Below are 18,646 nucleotides of genomic sequence, written 5' to 3'. Positions count from 1 at the left end.
TGTCTCCTCTTGGACCCTTTTCAGTTGAGTCTGTGCATCCAGGGGATGAGGAGGGAAGAGTGAGGTTCTCCAGAGCCCGTCAGGCGGAGAGCTGTGTACTGACTGACCTGGGAAGATCTCTTCCAGCATCAAATCAAGCTCTTGCCCCTTCAAAGAAGACCTTAAACTCTGCTCAGATGTTTTCAGTGCCACAGTCCCATTGACTCTGAAATTATGGGATCAGTTTCCCAGTGAGAAGGTCCTAAATGCCATGGGAAAGTGTTGGATTACAGAAAGTTAAAACATGTAGATTCCCTTATTTTAAAATTCCGTTTAGTAGACTGACAAGTCGTATTGGGTCCCGGCCAGCTTCTCCATGGCTTTCCCACAATGTGAGTTTAAACTTCATCATACTGCTGATCTTCCCATAATCCAACATGCTACTGTTTCCCCCATGGGGAGGAAGGAGATCATTAAACAGGAAATTTTCCTCCAAACTAAAAAGTTGGCAGGCTACAACACAAAATGTGAATTCCAGTTCTACAGGTTGGACACTGCTTTGGGGTGATTTCACCATATTCATTAATCCATCTTCCTCACACACCCCCCCCCCAAATGCCTGAGGTCCACTGAAGCATCTTTCTCCAGAGAGAGATTCTAGTGGGAAATGTATGTCTGGAAGTACTTTACAACTGTCCTCTTTATACTCCTTTAAGGAAAACTCTGGTGTCATCCTCGGTGCCTTCCTCTTGCTTCAAACGGAAAAGGCGATCACACTTCAAAGTCCTTGTTATTATGAGAGGAATAGAGAGGACTCAGGAGCATGCCTTTTGGTCTCTCTGGTGATGCTAAATGTCTTGGGAGGATTTGCATCCTGTTGCATCAAGTCATTTCCACTGTTGGTTAAATTAACTAAATAAATTGCTTGGAGTAAAACCAACTTAAAAAAAAAAACACTTGTTCTCATATTTAGCTGACAACAAGTATTTAATATCCTTGTTGGTACCCCTGAATCATAACTTGGACTAGGTGGCCTTCAGCCACCGGGCCCATGGCCTTAACTGCCACACAGGACAGGTAGGCCATCAGTCACACTGTGTGCCATTCTGCATGAATGAAAAGAAGGGGCTTGGCGACTTCAACATGGCAAGTGTTTTGGGTGATCTTAGCCTCTCAGAATAGGATTGAGTATGCAGTACAGCCCTTCCCCACAACGAGCTGATAAGTATTTGTCTTGAATCAGTGATGAGAACTGGAGTCCAGCCCTCCTTAGGCTTTAATATAGTGGATTTAAATAACACTAATTGAGTGTCTCTGATGTGCCACGCCCTGGGCCAGACAGGCTCTTTCCTCTTTAGCAACACGTTGGTAATGGGTCTCAAAATGACCCTGCAAAGTGCATGATTGTGCTCAATGGCTCAGAGTGGCTGATTGACCTGCCTGAAGTCACAGAAAAGTCACAAAGGCCACTTTCTACCCCAGAACTGACGGCAAGACCAGGGCACTGTACATTGGGCCGTGCAGGAGATGAGCTCCCAACTCATCCCGCATCTCCTGTTCAGGCCTGTTTCTGGAGGAGAACGTAGGCAGTAACAGCCTAGAGAGCCCGGAGCCCTGATCGCTGAGGAGTGACAATGTACAGCCAAAGCCGGTGTGCAGTGCTTGTAATTTAAACGAAGGCACACTGAGCTCTGTGTGGCACGATGATGATGATCACTATAGTTTTCCTTCGAGCAGCTTAACATAGTTGCTTTGAAATGCTAGCGTAGCTGCAGTTACACTGCTAGAATTAAATGCAGCTGAAGGGGAGGACCAGCGGCCTGGGATGCTGTATGGGAATCTTCATGATTTCTTGCCTTACATTTATTCCTTCCCTTCCACTTTCTAAGAAGACAGAAAAGAAAGGTTATGCTGCAGAGGCTGGTGTGCTCCAATATATATTAACATCTTAATGGGAAAGCTGTGCATGTACTGTATACATTTACTACTCTGACAAGAGGGAATTAAATGTCAGAAGGATTTGTAGCATCTATAATTGAATTGGTGCTGAGAAAAGCAAATCTTAAAGAAGAATAACATATTAGGATTAGCAAATAATGTGGCATTTTGTCAGCGCGTGCCATTCAGTTTGTTCCCCTTCAGTAATAAAGTTGTGCTTTTTAAAATGCACGCTTATTTTTGTTGCCATGACAGGAGCTACAATAGGTGTTGAGAATGAGGAGCTACATTTTTCAGATGGTGCCAGGTTTTTTTGTTGGTTTGGTTTTGTCTTTGAGGTCAGATTTTGTTTTTGCCTCAGATTTGCAAAACTCACTGTCAGGCTTTTTATTTCTTCCCAGTGAGAAGTAGCAATTGACATCCTAGTCATTAAACTTCCTCTGAGATAGACTAATCCTACAGCCCTGGGAAGCTGGAGGCAGCATTTCCATTATAAACACTGATTGTAAGAGTTTTTAATGAAACTGACTTGTCCAGCAAGACCTCAGCCCAGGAAAAAGACTAGAACTAAACCAAGTGAGGGAACTGTTGCAAAAAGTTAACAATTCCAGATTTTCTCTGGTCATCCGTAGATGAGGAAGTTACAGGAGATTGAGCATCTGAATTGTCCAGTAAATAGAAGATGAATCTCCCTCATGTTTTAAATACTAATTTTTAAGATGAGACCTAAGGTAGTTTATAACCTAGGAAAAGAAGAGGTAGGCGCATTTAAGGGGAATGTCCACATCTCCCCAAGTTATTAAATGTCCCTTCAAGCCTGAGCCGGGGATGTTTTGAAATGTGAAGCACAGGGTGACAGCATGGGGTGGCTGTTATGCCCTGTGCCATGCGTTTTACCATGTATTACTGTATCACCCTGCAGCTCCTCAGATGTAGAAAACTTGGTGTCCTTTTGGCAAAAAGACTGGCCTCAGACTGAGCAGCCCGGGCTGCAACGTGGGCCGGCTGCAGATGCCATGAGTGATCCGCTCGGTCACTTCCTCTGCCAAAGTCCTTATTTGCCAGGAGCTTGTCTAGGATATACTGGCCATTCCCTGGCTATCCATGGATCCCTGCCTTTGGCAGCAGAGCCTTTTGGGCTTATCGCAGATCCATGATTAAGGCACTCGCTTGGCACTTGATGTTCGCATCCCGTGCCAGGTGGTAAAGTAGCCGTAGAAACTGGGAGCTGTCGCCGAGCTCTGTTCTCACACAGGCAGCGTGACTGCTAGAGCACTGCATTAAGGGTGACTCTGGCAAGGACTCTGAAGCGGGAGAGCAGGTAGAGAAAGAGGAGTCCCTGAGAGGGAGGGGAAGGACACTGAAGTTCCACTAGCAATCGCTTTTCTTGTCTGGCCCTAGGGGACTGCTGCCTTTAGAACTCCCTCCTTCATATGGCCCATGAGCAAGGGATGGGGCCAGGTCACCTGGCCCAAGGTAAAGAAATCTGAGCAGTTTGGGGCCTCACTCTTGGGAGTTCTTTGAAATGTTTTTGTCCTTGCAGTTTCTAAGATGCTAACGCAAACCCAGGGTGGTTGAAGTTGTGACCCAAGCGGTAGTAGGCAACTTAACATTCTGCCAGCAGCCTGTAAACTCTCACCTGGAGCCAAGTTGTTCCAGCTTTTTGCCAAAAGAAAAGCTAACTCACGAATACTAAACAGTTCATCGTTGATCTATCCTTAAAGAGACTCATGTCACACTTAGAGCCATAGACAGCTGCAGGATGGGACAGCCCAGGCAGGAAGAACCGTGCCACAACTGTGAGTTGTCATGAATACTTCCCAGCGTTTACAAAGCACACCTAAAAACCAGACTCAGGGAACAACGAGGCCTAAGTTACTTAAGGTCACACGTGAAATGATTTGGATGACTTTCTTCACTTCAGTTGGACTGTCACCCAAATATGCTTGACTCTTCAAGGTTGCACTAACCTTTATACAATAAGCGCACACCAAGCAGAAACATGGCTCCGCTCTGCAGGATGGCGGGGCAAAGCTTAGTCCCAGAAACGTGGACATTCTTACACCTGTTCCTAAGTGAGAGGAACAGTTGTAGTCTCTTAGAGAACAGGAAAACACTGCCTTCTAAACTGAAGAGCGGTCCACTTGCCTGAGGATCCGTTATGTTTCTAAGTGCCGCTTTACATGCACACATTTATTTTCAGTGTAGAAGCTCAGGGCAGCTGGAGAGTCTGGCTCTTCGGTTTCCTTCTCTGTCTAATTTAGGAAAGGACCCCGAAATCTAGAGAGGATGTCCCCGGGAAAGTTCACAGGACCTGAGTGAAAGGGTCAGCACCCCAAGAGGAGCAGGATCTCGGGGGTGATGGTGATGGTGAAAGTCACAGACTTACCCAAGTTTTTCACTTAGAAGTAATTTCTCAAGGAACTGGCCAGAGCTCTTGCTTTGTCAGTGAAACAGGAAGGGCCAAGTGGCTGATGGCCTTTGTCAGAGCCATGCTGCTTCTGGTGGTCGATGTTTCTTTCAGTTTCCAGTCTTCATCCTGCTCCATTAGCCCCGTGTCTCTTTGTGTAACTCTTACGCTGTTGCTTTGTACCATGAGCGAGGCCCCAGCCCACACAATGCAGGCAGTTCCAATCCAGCAGTAGGTAACTAGCTTTCACGCTGTTCCCCCCACCACTTTGGGCCAATCAGGAGCACTGTGAAAACTCTCCCACCCATCCCACACATGAAAACAAGAGAAAGGACTGAGATGAGTCTAGAAACTGCACTGCTCTTCATAGAGGAGGCCAAACCCTGACAGAGGCGCTGGTGAGCGGCCACAGCTCCATCAGTACCTCCCGCAGTAAACCCAGGGGTGGGGTAGAGGTGGGAAGAGGCGGTAAGGAGCTTGCAATCTGGAATCTTCCCTGTAAATTAAACATCAGTTACCTTCTGTGTCCGTCTGCAGTAATTGAAGGCAGGAAAAATGTCTCAGTGATTAACTGGTAGTAGTAAACTTTCTGATCAAAGTGAGTATCAGAAGATAGCTGGAGAGATTACCCTTATAAATAAGTATCTGTAAAATATGTGTGTCCTTGAGGGCAGGGAAGGTAACTAGAACCCGCATGTTTAACATGGGAAGAAAGAGCAGCCCCAAGCATATTTAGCTCTCAGTTCATGGCGAGCAAGGTCAACTGAGTAGTTTTGGCTAGAGAAATTAATACCACAGATACATGCCCTGTGAGGTTTTGTTTGTTTTTCTTTATGACAGAGCTTCTTGCTCTCACTTGTTAGGCTTCTAGAATGTTCCTGTGCCTGGGCATGGAGGAGGCTGTCTTCTAACAGTAGACATGAGAGTGCCTTCCCCTGAGGGGTTAGGTCTTTGCCTGGGACAGCTTCTCAAAGCTTCTTTCTGCTCTGAGTCTTCCCGGGCCAGGACCTGTCTTCACCTCTTGTGCCTGACTTTCCCCTCCCCTCAATAGCTAGGATCGCTTTGTTTTCCTCACCCAGTTCTAAGACATATGGAGTTAGTTGAAAGACCCTTGTTTTTCAATACATCTGAAGCTCATGGCAGTTGGAGATTAGTCAATTCTCATTCCCACAAGATCCCCCATTTTGACAGCTCCCTGAGGAAAACACAACTTGCTGGCTCTTCTGTTAACTTTTGTCTCCCCATAAGCAATTTTGGTACCTCCAGGTACCCCGTGTCCAGGGGCACCCCGAGGGGAGTGCTCCCCTCCCACGGCTGAGCTCCACCTCGTCGAAATGACTTTCAAGACACGGAGGCTGTTGAATCTGCAGGAGGCACACTTTTGGCTGAGGAGGGAGATTCCTCTCCGCCACGTTTCAAGTCGAGCTTATTAGACGTGTTGCTGGAGGGGCTCGCACATCACGGAGCGGGCTAATTGGCTGCAGTGCTCTCTGCCTCCACCCCATCTCCATTCTCCAATTAAACGCCCATCAGCCTGTTGTCCTGGGCGACCTGCCGCTGCCTCTGATTCGGCGTTTCTGTCCGGGTTTGGATTTTTGGTTTTTTTGTAGTCCTTTCAAAGGTAACTTAATGAAACACTTTAAATACGTCATTTTTTTTTTAATTTAAACTCTTTTAATTAAAACACTTTTCATGGACCCCTCAGTCACGAGTTATTTCCCCACATCCTTCAGTACTTAATCTCAGAGCAGAATTGGAAATATCGATAGAAAGTGTAAATCACGCTCTCCTGCTGAAAGCATTGTATCAGGTTTCGGCTCAAAAGAGCACCATTACCTTTAGCTGTCACGGATCTGTACACTTGATCGATAAACTTCAAATATTATTAGAGGTGGAGGCTTCAGAGATTTGCTCTGTTCTTTGGAGAGAGACAGAGATAAATCTTTCTTAAGAATTGACTTGAATTTGCACTCTCAGTCTTCCTGCTGAAATGCATTTCTCTTAGGCGTCCAGCAACTGCAAGGGGACAGATTTATAGGCCATGTGCTTCTTGTACTGAAAGATTTAAATGGTAAATCCTTCACATATGACTTCACAAATCATGTAAAGTTAAAAGATTTTTACCGTTTCTGTTGCTGCTGTGCTTAAATTGTAAGGTACAGCTAGTAAATCATTTTAATGGAGGTGTCGTACTTGACTCAATAAAAAAAAAAGACAATGGTTTAGCTTCCACTCCAAAATGTTAATGTATTAATCAACGGGAGAATAATTGTTTTTTACTACATTATAAATCTCGGGTGCCATTAGGATTTCAGCAAGGGGTGATGTAGCCACATTCCTAAATTAAAATTGTTTACACTGCCATACATCCATTCTGCATCGCCATAGCTCATTCCGGGTCCATTTTGGAGTTGTTCCCCAGCCAAACATGTCGTTCCTCAGTCAGAAGAAGACACCCTGAGGGAGTGAAGCTTATAAGGGAAAATTAATTGCGTTGTGAAGTGTTAAATAAATAAAATAAAAACCGTCTGTGGCGATGGACGATTATTCCTTGCTGTCTCTTTTGAAATAGGTTTTTAGGTTTTAGATTGAGGCTTACTCCCTCGTACATCCTAAACGTAGCAAGCACGTCGCTTGTCTTTAGTCTTCTAATCCATGTTTTATCTCCAGGCAGCGGTGGCATTTGAGCTCCTTACTTTTCCTGTTGCATATGCCTATCCGGGAAAGTCACTGGGCCTCCAGCCTCCCCTCCACCGCTCCTGCTACTGCCCTAAGGTGCCATTCTGACGCCCTTCAATAGTTAGGGCGGCCCTCCTTAATAGGATCTGCAACTGGATACAGATAGAGTGAAGGCTAAGACCAGGTCAGGCCTGGATAGACTCTCCTTCTTCCCTCTCTGCTCCCTGAGCTTGTTCCACATGCATTAGCGCTCCTCTGCTGCTTATAATGAAATTGCCTTGTGGGGAGAACAGATCAATTCAGCCCTGGACAGGTCAGTCTGTTCCCTCGGTGTAACTTGATCCATCTCGATGTTCTCTCTGACTCCTCCATTAAAAAAGAAGGTGACCACTGACCCTGGAGGCAGAGTCTCCAGGGCTCCTGGTGTCTCGTAATGAGCTCTACATCCCTATTCCTCTTCTGATTTCAACAGATTCTCGAGCAGGTGAAGAAGGCGCCATAAGGGCAGTGGATCATGCCGTGATTGGCGGCGTCGTGGCCGTGGTGGTGTTTGCCATGCTGTGCTTGCTCATCATTCTGGGGCGCTATTTTGCCAGACATAAAGGTAAGCAAGGGGCTTTGGCAGGCAGGAGGCCTCGCGTCACCACAGCCCCTGCATTTCGGGACCTTACAAGGTTGTCCTTGATAGGCAATTCGGTTTATGTGGCCACATAGCCTCTTTGATTCCTGAAACCGAGAGAGGAAAAAAGCAAAAATCTTAGCGGCTGCTGATTAGGCCTCTGAGAGCTGATGAGTAGCACTCCTTGATTTGGATTTTCTCTAAATATAAAACTTTTTAGATTTGTTATTCTACAATCCATAGTTGGGGATAGAGTAAAAAATAGGGGCTGGTGTGGTGTGAAGCCCAATATGATAAATATGGAAAGAGCATACCCATAACTTACCACTTTCTGGGAAGCAGGCGGGCTCTGCTCCCTGGCCCCCAGCTCTGGGTCAGCTGGTCACAGAAGTTAGAAGCCTTCCTTGGTTTGATGTGCCTTAAAAGCCACATAAATATGTATTTTTGAAATTATCAGTGCAATTGATTTAAATTGCCATTAATCATCACACTTCTCAACTGTGCAGTCTGGATGGGCAATCATCTTTTCCAACGCTCCTCCTCTCTGCCCCATGCTGCTCTGATCCTCTCCTCCCCTCTTGGTAATTTATTCTTCCTTTTCTTTGTCGGCCCTTGTCTTTCTCAGTTATTTTTCTGAAGCGCTGTGCAATGAGCTTGCAGGGCTTTCCTGTAGGATTAACCCTAGCGCTTGCATACTGCTTGATTGTAGAGCGTGGGCTTGGGGAAGTCCCCTTGAGCACAGCAGGGGAGGTCCAAGGTACTTGACAGCACCTTTAGGATCTGAAGTGCCCGTCTCGAGCGTAAAACGGTTTGGGACCCTCAGCACCATGCGTAGCCTCTGTCCAAGCCCAGGGGTTTGTCTGTTTGACTGAGAACTCCCAGCCTCTTGCTGTTGAGCTGATAGAGCCAGGAGGGGAAGGCCAGAGAGCAGGGCCGAAGTGTCCACAGCAGCTGCGGAGAACCAGGGGCAGAGGGCACAGTCCGCAGAGGAAAGGATACAGGAGGGGAGTGTTGACTGCCCGCTTTCTCAGATCTGTCCCTTTGAAAACCTGAAAATACAGCGAATGTATCAACCTTTTTTTCACTTAAGAATTTTCAAGAACGCACTGTATAATGGGAGGAGGGTGATTGGGTCGTGAGAGGCAGCGTAAACTCTACCTATTTATCACACCGAGGTGCAGTCCTTGTCTTTCTCCATGCAAACTCTTGGGACTTGCTGATGAGAGTGTCGCCAACTTTGTAACGTTCTGTCTGTTGTCATTATAAAGTGGCTGTGCCAATTAGCAAATCCATGAATCCGGGTCCGGCCTAGAGTTACCTTATGAATGAGAATCACTTATTCCTTAAGGCAGAGGCCAAGCCTTCATTACAACTGTTATGCTATCAAATTATTTCTCGATCTGGAACCCCACTCCCAAATGAAAGGCAGAAGATAACCAAGCATCCTTGTGCAAGTTCAAGCACACTGTCACTTACCGATAGGCAATAGCGATTTGTGGAGACAGGAGACAAGGGTGCAGATAAACGATTTGAGGTGACAGTAGAACATCATCAGGGCCCTAATTCATTTATTGGCTAATTGCTCTTCCTTGCTTTGGTCTTTAACCATGTATGTGCACATATCTGGTCATTGGTCCTGGGTGTTTACTGTGTATACGTTAGTCAGCAGCTCTCCAGCTTTCTACATTTTTAGCTCCCACTCACGTCTTCTTCTGCTGACATCCTCTGGTCATAATCACTGCTCTAATGTCTCATTTGCTGAATTATATCGCAGCGGTTCAGTTGGAGTGGTGCCTTTGGAACCCCCGGATCCCCATTTGTCTCACCCACCTTGCTTTCTTCTTCCAATTGTTTTTTCCCCTCTGCTGCCTGCACACCACTTCGGCTGATGATGGCCATAAAGCAAGTTGCCATCTCTGTACCACTTTACACAGAGGCCATCAGACAGTCACGGTCCTTTACCCCTTCATCTTTCAGGTACATACTTCACTCATGAAGCCAAAGGAGCCGATGACGCAGCAGACGCAGACACAGCTATAATCAATGCAGAAGGAGGACAGAACAACTCTGAAGAAAAGAAAGAGTACTTCATCTAGATCAGCCTTTTTGTTTCAATGAGGTGTCCAACTGGCCCTATTTAGATGATAAAGAGACAGTGATATTGGAACTCGCGAGAAATTCGTGTGTTTTTTTATGAATGGGTGGAAAGGTGCGAGCCTGGGAAGGCTTGGGATTTGCTGTGTAAAAACAAAATGTTCTTTGAAAAGTACACACTGCTGTTTGACACCTCGTTTTTTGTTGGTTTGTTTAATTTTTATTTCTTCCTACCAAGTCAAACTTGGCTGCTTGCATTTAGTTTGGATAGATTGCAGAAAATTCTGTGCCTTGTTTTTTTGTTTGTTTGTTGTGTTCCCCCCTTTTTTTTTGTTTCCTTCCTTTGTGCGCATTTATTTTTCCCGAAATATTTTGGATTTTTTCCAAAATCTCCCATTTTGGAATTTGCCTGCTGGGATTCCTTAGAATCTTTTTTCCTCTTATTTTGTTACCGTTTTGACTTTTTCCGTTTATTTCTGAAGTAACTGCTTTCTGTTCAAAATTCAGTTTCATAAAAGGAGAACCAGCACAGTTTAGATTTCATAGTTCAGAATTTAGTGTATCCATAATGCATTCTTCTCTGTTGTCGTAAAGATTTGGGTGAACAAACAATGAGCACTCTTTGCTGCTGCCCATGTTTCAAATACTTAGAGCAGTGAAGACTAGAAACTTAGACTGTGATTCTGAAAATGTTCTGTTTGCTGTGGAACTACATTACTGTACAGGGTTATCTGCAAGTGAGGTGTGTCACAATGAGATTGAATCTGTCTTTAATTCTGTATCTGTAGACGGCTCAGTAGAGATACCCCACACTGTCCAGAAAGGTTTGGGGCGGAAAGGTCTCCTCCTTTTTCAATGCCCTAAACAGACCTGACAGGTGCGGTCTGTTCCTTTTATATAAGTGGACAAATTTGACTTGCCACAGGAGGGGAAGTAGGGAGGGGGAAAGACAGTTCTGCTCTGGTTATTTCTGTTCCAAATGATTCCATCCACCTTTCCCAATCGGCCTTACTTCTCACTAATTTGTAGGAAAAAGCAAGTACGTGTGGTGTGCGAATGAGTGGGACAGGGTTTTTTTCTCCTTTTGTGCTTAGTTAGGAAGGCAGTAGGATGTGGCCTGCATGTACTGTATATTACAGATATTTGTCATGCTGGGATTTCCAACTCGAATCCGTGTGAAACTTTCATTCCTTCAGATTTGGCTTGACAAAGGCAGGAGGTACAAAAGAAGGGCCGGTATTGTTCTCACACTGGTCTGCTGTCGATCTCAGTTCTCGAAAGGTCAGAGCAGAGGTGGAAAAACAGCATGTAGGGATTTTCAGTTACTTAATCAAAACTCAAATGTGAGTGTTTTTATCTTTTTACCTTTCATACACTAGCCTTGGCCTCTTTCCTCAGCCTTAAGAACCATCTGCCAAAAAATTACTGATCCTCGCATGATGGCAGCCATAGTGCATAGCTACTAAAATAAGTTACCTTGAACATATCTTCGATGGGGAGCCTTGGGAAAAGGTAGAGGAGTCAAGTTACCATTTACATTTTTTTAAAGAAATGTGGGGATTTTCACTGAAACGTCTAGGAAATCTAGAAGTAGTCCTGAAGGACGAAAACTAAACTCTTACCATATGTTTTGGTAAGGCTCCAGACTCCAGAATACAGTCCCTATGGAAAGATGGCATCAAAAAAGATAGATCTATATATATATAAATATATATTATATAACATTTTCAGTGAGTACTTTTGGATTTTGCAAGGTGCATTTTTACTATCGTTACATTATGTGGAAAACTTATGCTGATTTATTTAAGGGGAAAAAAGTGTCAACTCTTTGTTGTTTGAAAGCGTGTTTATTTTTCTTGTCTTTACTTTAACCTTTGATAGAACCATTGCAATATGGGGGCCTTTTGGGAACGGACTAGTATGTAAAAGAAAATCCATATCGAGCAGCATCTCGTTTCCCCTCTCCTATCCCCGGGCACTTAACCAAGACGAAAAGCCACAATGGACATCCCTTTTTCAATGAATTTTATAACGTGCAGCTCTATTCCGAGCCCTTAGCACCCGTTCTGACCATAGTCTAACCATATCAAAGGGTGAGAACCATTTAGCATGTTGTTGAAAGGTCTTTTTCCGTTGTTCTTTTTAGGAGAGAAAAACAAAAAATGAAAAAAAAAATACCATTGCTCACAGAATTGGCATCTCCTTTTTGGGACCTCCCATCTTTCTGTTTTGAAAAGTGTACAGTAGTGCAGTGTTCCTGATGTAACTTTATGGCTTACAATGTTGACATGTCTCAGGTTCATGTGTTTCGATTGGTGTTTTCCGTCTCAGGTAGATTGCAAAGTGTAGGCCCCACACATTGGAAAAAAAAAATAATAAAACAAAGCAAAAACAGGAAATTAATGGATTTTAGTTGTATATTGGTTTATGTATTTTTTCTTAAGTATACAGTGCACTGTTTGAAATGTATTGTTGAGTATTACTTTGTACAGGTTGATCACTTTTTTTAGAGTGAAGAAAGAACAAACTTGTTTTTTTGTGTTTTTTAAAGGAATATAAAATATGAAGGATGTATAATTGATGCCAAATAAGCTTGTTCTTTAGTCACACCGACGTCTTATTTTTCCCTTTAGGCCAGTTCTGTTTCTGAGGTGTACATGAACAATGTTACAGTGTGAGAAACTCCATATCCATATGTTCCCATTCGCATTTTGTATTGGTTCATGTATACCATTTTTACAAAAAAAAAAAGAAAAAAAAGTACTATAAAATATCTGTCTTCTTAATAAAAAAAATTAATGTTACAAAGTGATCCTTTCATCTCATTATGGACTTCTTACGGACACCTCGGCGCGAGAGAAGAGATGGGCCCCTGGTCCAGCTTCCTCCTTAGGACCTCGCACAGGGCCACGCGTGCGGGTGGTAGATGCTAGGAAATGCTGCCGGCTGGGTTTCCTTGAACTGCTTTCTCTCTCCTCCTCCTTCTCCCCTCTCAGTGGACAGGTGGGCCAGGTGCTCTGGCAGCGTTGACTCAGCGATTTGTGCAGGTGTGCGGGATGCAGTGGCGGGCCCGCCAGGACAGGCCCCTCCTGTGGATTCGTCTCCTGCCTCCCTCTCCCTCTTTTCACCCACCACCCCCACCAACTTTCCTGTGTTGGCTGCTCCACCTGTCTCTTCCTTTGGGATTTCGTGTCTTAACAATCCATTCCGCCTTCTTCATTTCAAGTTCTCTCTCCTTTAACAAAAAGATGACATACTCTGCAGACGACTGGCTTGGCCCCCTACGGAAGATTGTTCTCACTCACTGTTCAGGCTGCTGAGACGTCCAGGCTCGGGGGTACCGTAGGATTCAGTCTGTTGTCATCCTCCTTGCCTTGCAGGCTGAAGTGAGCAATGACTACACTTCATGGTGACTGAGCTTACAAATGCACAGATAATATATAAATCAGCCCCAAACTACCCTTTCCCTTCACTCCCCCAGCTGCAGTTGAGTTCCCCTTTTCTCTCTCAGACAGATAATGGGGACAGCTCAGCAGTGGAAGAGAAGGTAAGCTCCAGAAAGCCAAAGGTCGTGTATCTCATTTCAGCCTCTTCCATCCTGGCCTGGTCTTTGCCTATCTCTGTAAAAATCAGCTGATCAGATAGATATGCACTTATTGAGCACCTGCTGTTTGTGAGAAACACAGAGAAGTATAAGGTGGTCTCTGGAGGCTGACTGTGGCATCAGTTAGATCCACATGAAAACGTGAAGTGATCCTCAGCTATAGGGGCCACACTGAGTATAGTTAAGGAGCCCAGAGAATGCTGTGGGAATTAGTTGGAGAAAGGATATCATTGAAGGCTGGCGAGTCAAGACCGCTTCCCGGAGGAGCTGGGACCCCCGCTGGACCTGAAAGGATGGTTTAGTGAAGAGGGAATGCGAGTCAAAGGTACAGAGGGCGCTAAGCCCAGCCAGCCTGCTCATTGGCACGGGAAGAATAAAGTGAAAGCAGATGAGGTGTGGAGGGTGGGATCAGTCTCGTGGCTGTTCTCAGAGTCCAGGCAGAGGAGTCAAGATTTCAGGGGCCTCTCTCAGCCTCTGCCAGAGGGCAGGGAGCAGTGGGGAGCACTAAGTCATCAGAGCTCTATAAAAAGACCCTAACGATGATAGAGGGTAGAGAGCAAGAGAGCGTGCTAAGAGACTGCCTGGGTTCGAATCTCTGCTCTGACACTTACTAGCTGTGAAGCCTCCGGCAAGTTACTCACCCTGCCTGGCCTTGGTCTCCTGCTCCGTAAGGTAAAGGTCACCACAAGGGTTGTTAGGAGAGAGAAATGAGACAAGCGGTAAATGCTTAGCAAATAAGTTGCCAGACACCGAGTAACAGGTTGGTCATAATACAAGATAGAGGCAAATGGTAATTAAAAAGATAGAAGGTTACCCAGGGCTACCAAGAAGTGGTCACTACCCAAGTGGAGGGCGCTCTTTGGACCCCTGTGCGGGTGGACACCCCATGCCCTGTGAAGCTTGCCATGGAATGTTTAACGAGCCCTTTCTTCCCACCATTCATTAGTGTGGTTAGTCCAGACCACGTGGCATGCAATGTGTTTCGTGTCCCCAGCCCCCTCCCCGTGTCTAGCATGAGGCTGCAGATTCAGCTGTAACCTACAAAGAAGGGACCCAAGAGGTTCATTGAACTGAGGCAGATGGGAGGCAGCGACTTGCTGCACAGTCGCGGTTGAGTTCCACAGGGCATGCAGATGAGAAGGCACCAGAAGCATCCACCTTAGCAGGAGCTTGATAAGTTCCCTGGGCCTTCATTGGTATGGGAGTGAAAACGGTCCTCGCTTCCTCTGGAGACTTTGTACAAATGTTTTGGCCTGCTTGCATTCTCCAAATACATCAACTGGAACCCCGAGGTGATATGCGGGTGTTAATTGGTGCAATCTTTCACTGTCCTCTGTCTACTCGAAATGTAATTCTTGTGCTGCCGTGGACTTACTCCATGGAGAAACGTTCCTTTGATTCTGTCATCCAGAACCTTAAAGCAGCCATGCAGTCACCAGGCTACATGTAGAGAGACCCTGCTTATGCGCAGGCATTTTGTTTCATTATAAAATTATGCCTAAGACGAACATGCCTTTGTGCCAGGATGCCAAATATACAGCCCTTAGTCATGAAGACTTGGCTGCCAAATCCCTTCAGAGTGAAATTTTTATCCGCAGCCACACATACATAGTTTGGAAATATTTCCGAAATGAAGCACTTGGATGTCCTAACCCACTATACAAGAGAAGGAAAAGGGACTCTTGGCCATCATCCAAAAGACTTTGTGCGCCAATATTTTAGTCAGTCGTAGGCCCGTAGTAGGCACTCAGCAAGTAGCAATTCCTTACAGGGAGTCTAGCCAAGCATCTGCTTGCCAGAGTCCCACTTTATATTCAGTCTGAACAGGTCACTTCCATATTTCAAACCTTGACGTTTATAAGTCCATCCACCCTCAATATAGGTAGCTTTCAGGTTGGCCTTGAAGGAATGAGCCAGCCAGCCCTGAGTTTACTGCTATTGGTACTATCATTCTCAAGGACCTGCCAGGACAGGATACCTGTTCTCCCCCACGGAAAATGACATTTTTGGTAATGGCTAAGCAAAGCTTCACCATTGCTAGCATACACGGTGAGGGGCCTTCAGAATGAGGTATGGGATGTTAGAAAGATTCAAACCATATTCCTTGCCTTCTTTGTGAGATGTGCCTCCGCCAAGAACCACAGTATTCAGTGCCCCCATGTCACCCCCCACATTCTTACACATGCCAGAAAGAGAGTGTTAGGCACAAGGATAATGTGAGCACCTTAAAACTGAGACTTGAAGGCAAGAATCTTCTGTTTTCAAGTCTTCTGATCCTCAGCTTCCAGGTTCTTTCATACACAGGAAATTTTGTTTTGTTTTCTGTTTTTGTTTTTCATTCCCAAGTGAGCATGAACTGTCGAGTGCCCCTGGTGGTCAGTGCTGGGAAATGCAACTCGAGCCTTGCGTACTTAAGTATGGCATGAATTCTAACAAGGAACCAGACTTAATGTCTACTGCTTTCTCTCTCACACACATGCACACCTACCCTCAACTCCCATTTCACTCCTCCCTAATCCTTCGAGGTGTTGGGCTGTGGGGCGGTGATTCGGGGGAAAGTGCAGACTACTACTGAGGGTCAAATTGGTGTGTGCTCTGGGCCCAGGACTTCTGCACCTGCCCTCCAAACGTGCGCTGGTTCACAGTCATATTTCAGACATGATCGCCTTAAATCTTCCTTAAGTGCTATCTTCTCAGGTTAATTAATCACCAAGCTTAAACTTGCTGTTACCAGCAGGAAGTCCATCCTGAAGTCAGCAATGTTACGATTGCATCTTCTAATACTATTTATCCCGCGTTAGTGTTTACTTAGGGGGAAAATTGATCTGTAATTGATATTTCAGTCTTCCAGAGCTGGTGTTGGAAGAGCCTAATACAAGCGCTTTAGTAGCAAGCAAATATTTAAATCCCTTAATGGTTGCTGAATATTGAAATGTGTGACTTTATTACTCTTTTTGGTTTGTTTTCTCTGTAGTTGTGTATTTCATCGTTTAAACTTGCAACGGATGCTGGCAGGCTCGAGTCTAGCTAACCCGCAAAAGCTGTTTGCCCAGACACAGCAGACCTGATTAAAAAGTATTGCTATGGGAGGAAGTCTTCCGCACTAATCAGTTCCTGTTAGCTAGTGATGAAATTACTATCCATCTCTCTCTCTTTCTCTTTCTCTCCCTCTCTCTAGGCCTGTTTTCTCTAACCTCCTCTCCCAGAATAAAGTGATGGGGGCAGCTATAGTGTTGCAATTAGGAGCATGAATCTTTTATCGTTTGGACAAGGAAGGGGAAATGGCATTACTGTCAACTGAAATGTCCTACTTGGGTTTTTTGCTCCTACTTCCCTGCCAAAGCCCATTGCTGCTGCTGAAAGTGTCTAACATTCACAGCTGTTCTTGATGGCTTGATTCTTAACACAGCCAGAAACGTAGCCCGGGAGATGCTTAAGACAGTTTATGGAAAATAATAGATTTCCTTGCAGAGACATCAATGCACCGAGAAGGGCCTTGCGTCACATTAGACCCAGCCAAGATCACCAGTTTTCTCCCTTTCTGGCTTCAGTTACAAAAGCTATTGCTAAAAAAACAAACAAACAAACAAAAAAACCAATCAGGCCCTCTTGAATCCTCTTGTGTTTTCCCGGTTGGTTTCTATCAGCACGCACAAGTCTCTGGCTGTGGCCGCCATTGTCTCACCACTCACCTCCAGCAGCCGTGAGATCTGACAAGAAGCAGTGCCTACAGAAGTGGAAAGAAAAGGATGCTGCTGAGCGGAGAAGAAGAGCTCCTGGGAAAGCCAGCCAATGAGAGCTGAGACTAGGTCCACCAGCCTGGGGGCTCCAGAGACAGAGGTGGCTGTGTTGAAGGCCACCACTACCATCCTAGCACAAGGGTGGGGTCCTTCCCTGTGTGGCATTCCCATGTGGCCATCAGGAATGCCAAGAAGTGGTGTAGTTAGTTCCGCTAGCTTCAGCCATACGGCCCCAGCGCCGTACCGCCTCTCAGACCCACCCTTAGTTAGGAACCTCTGGGAATGAAACTCCCTTTAGCAGGTCAAGAGGGAGCAGCTTCTCAGTCACAAATGTTTGGAAGGCTGCAAGGATGAAACAGCAAAACAGTACATCACAAAGTTGCAGCGTTCAAACTGTTTCTGCAAATGCATGTCAAAAAGCCATGTGTTTCTTCTCCCCAGAGTGCCTCCCCAGTCATGGCGGGAAGGAAAGGCAGAGGGCACAGGCCAGCAGGCACCCGCCAGATCTCCCTTGCCCCTCCCTTCTGGTTGCAGCCACAAACACCCCCAGCCGAGTTGCCGCCACTCCCCCAACTGTTTTCGTTCTCAGCTTCTCCTAAATGGAAACCATTAATCATACTAAATTGTGCAATGATTCCATGATAGGGAGAATGCTGATGGCAAAAATCATTCTCCTTTGTTGTGCCAGGCAGGCAAAAGGCAGAAGTATTAGCTCGTTGCCCTGCCTGGCTCCTTGCAAATGCTGACCATGTGTTTGCCCACGCAGCTGCCTCTGTGCACACAGCTTATTTTAGCACTGGGCTAAGGCATTCCAACTGGTGACAGAATACAAGGCGCCTGGCCACCTCTTCCTTATTCCAAGGACTGCCAGTAAGACTCGTAACTGCAGGCGCTCCCTGAAGTCTTTCCCATCTAAGGGCCCCAGATCAGGGCGGGGGTGGGGGGGGGGAGGGGTGCTCTGCAACCATGGAAAACCCAAAGTGGTCCCAGATGGGGTGAGCTGGTGAGGTAAGCTGTGCCACACACACATTCCTGCCAGCTGGATTTCAGAAGAAGCCAGGTGTGGGTACCAAGGAGGCTTTTTGCCTTTCAGAATTTGATGTCTGCTTCGCTTTCGACAAGCCTCTTTGTAAGCCACCCCTTCTGAATTAGAATCATTTTCCAAAAGCTCTTAAGCTATGATTAATGCCAGGGCTGTTTTTAACAATCATCCTGCCAGTCTTAAGCTGTAGTCATTTTCAATAATTTGGAGTGCTCAAAGGCAAGCGAGGAGTTTGTTGACAACAAAACCCATAAGAGCACAGCCAGGCAGCCACAAAAGATGGAAAAGCAAAGGGACCATTTGGGCTTAGCTGGCTTTCTGCTCCCAGAGTTTCGCCACTAAAAGTTTGATTGAACGCTCACAATGCATTAAGGATCCAACTGTGAACATGGCTCGGCGAGAGGGCTGCCAGCCTGGCTTTTGTGTGAGCAATGTGTTTGGAGGGATCCTGGTTTATTTATGGACATGTGTGGTTCATTCACGCCGTCCCCAAACCAGAGAGCCCTCGTTTGTCTTCCCTTTGCCAACATCAAAGACCAGG

At 45.7% G+C, this 18,646-nt stretch overlaps 1 protein-coding gene across 2 annotated transcripts in view; it reads left to right on the top strand.

Annotated features, from left to right (window-relative positions):
* CADM1 (cell adhesion molecule 1) overlaps positions 1-12,525 on the top strand; it is a 313,265-nt gene extending 300,740 nt beyond the window's left edge. For both annotated transcript variants that reach the window (XM_046685799.1, XM_046685798.1), the window contains 2 exons: positions 7,479-7,610; positions 9,603-12,525. In XM_046685799.1, the coding sequence (XP_046541755.1) occupies positions 7,479-7,610; positions 9,603-9,721 (251 nt within the window). In that variant the 3' untranslated portion in view covers positions 9,722-12,525. The remainder of the gene's footprint in view (positions 1-7,478; positions 7,611-9,602) is intronic.
* The last annotated feature ends 6,121 nt before the right edge of the window (positions 12,526-18,646 follow it).

Source organism: Equus quagga, chromosome 14 (assembly GCF_021613505.1).
Source record: "Equus quagga isolate Etosha38 chromosome 14, UCLA_HA_Equagga_1.0, whole genome shotgun sequence".
Classification (NCBI taxonomy): Eukaryota; Metazoa; Chordata; class Mammalia; order Perissodactyla; family Equidae; genus Equus; species Equus quagga.
Note: the sequence above shows the minus strand (reverse complement) of the source record. Positions and strands in the feature narration are given on the sequence as shown.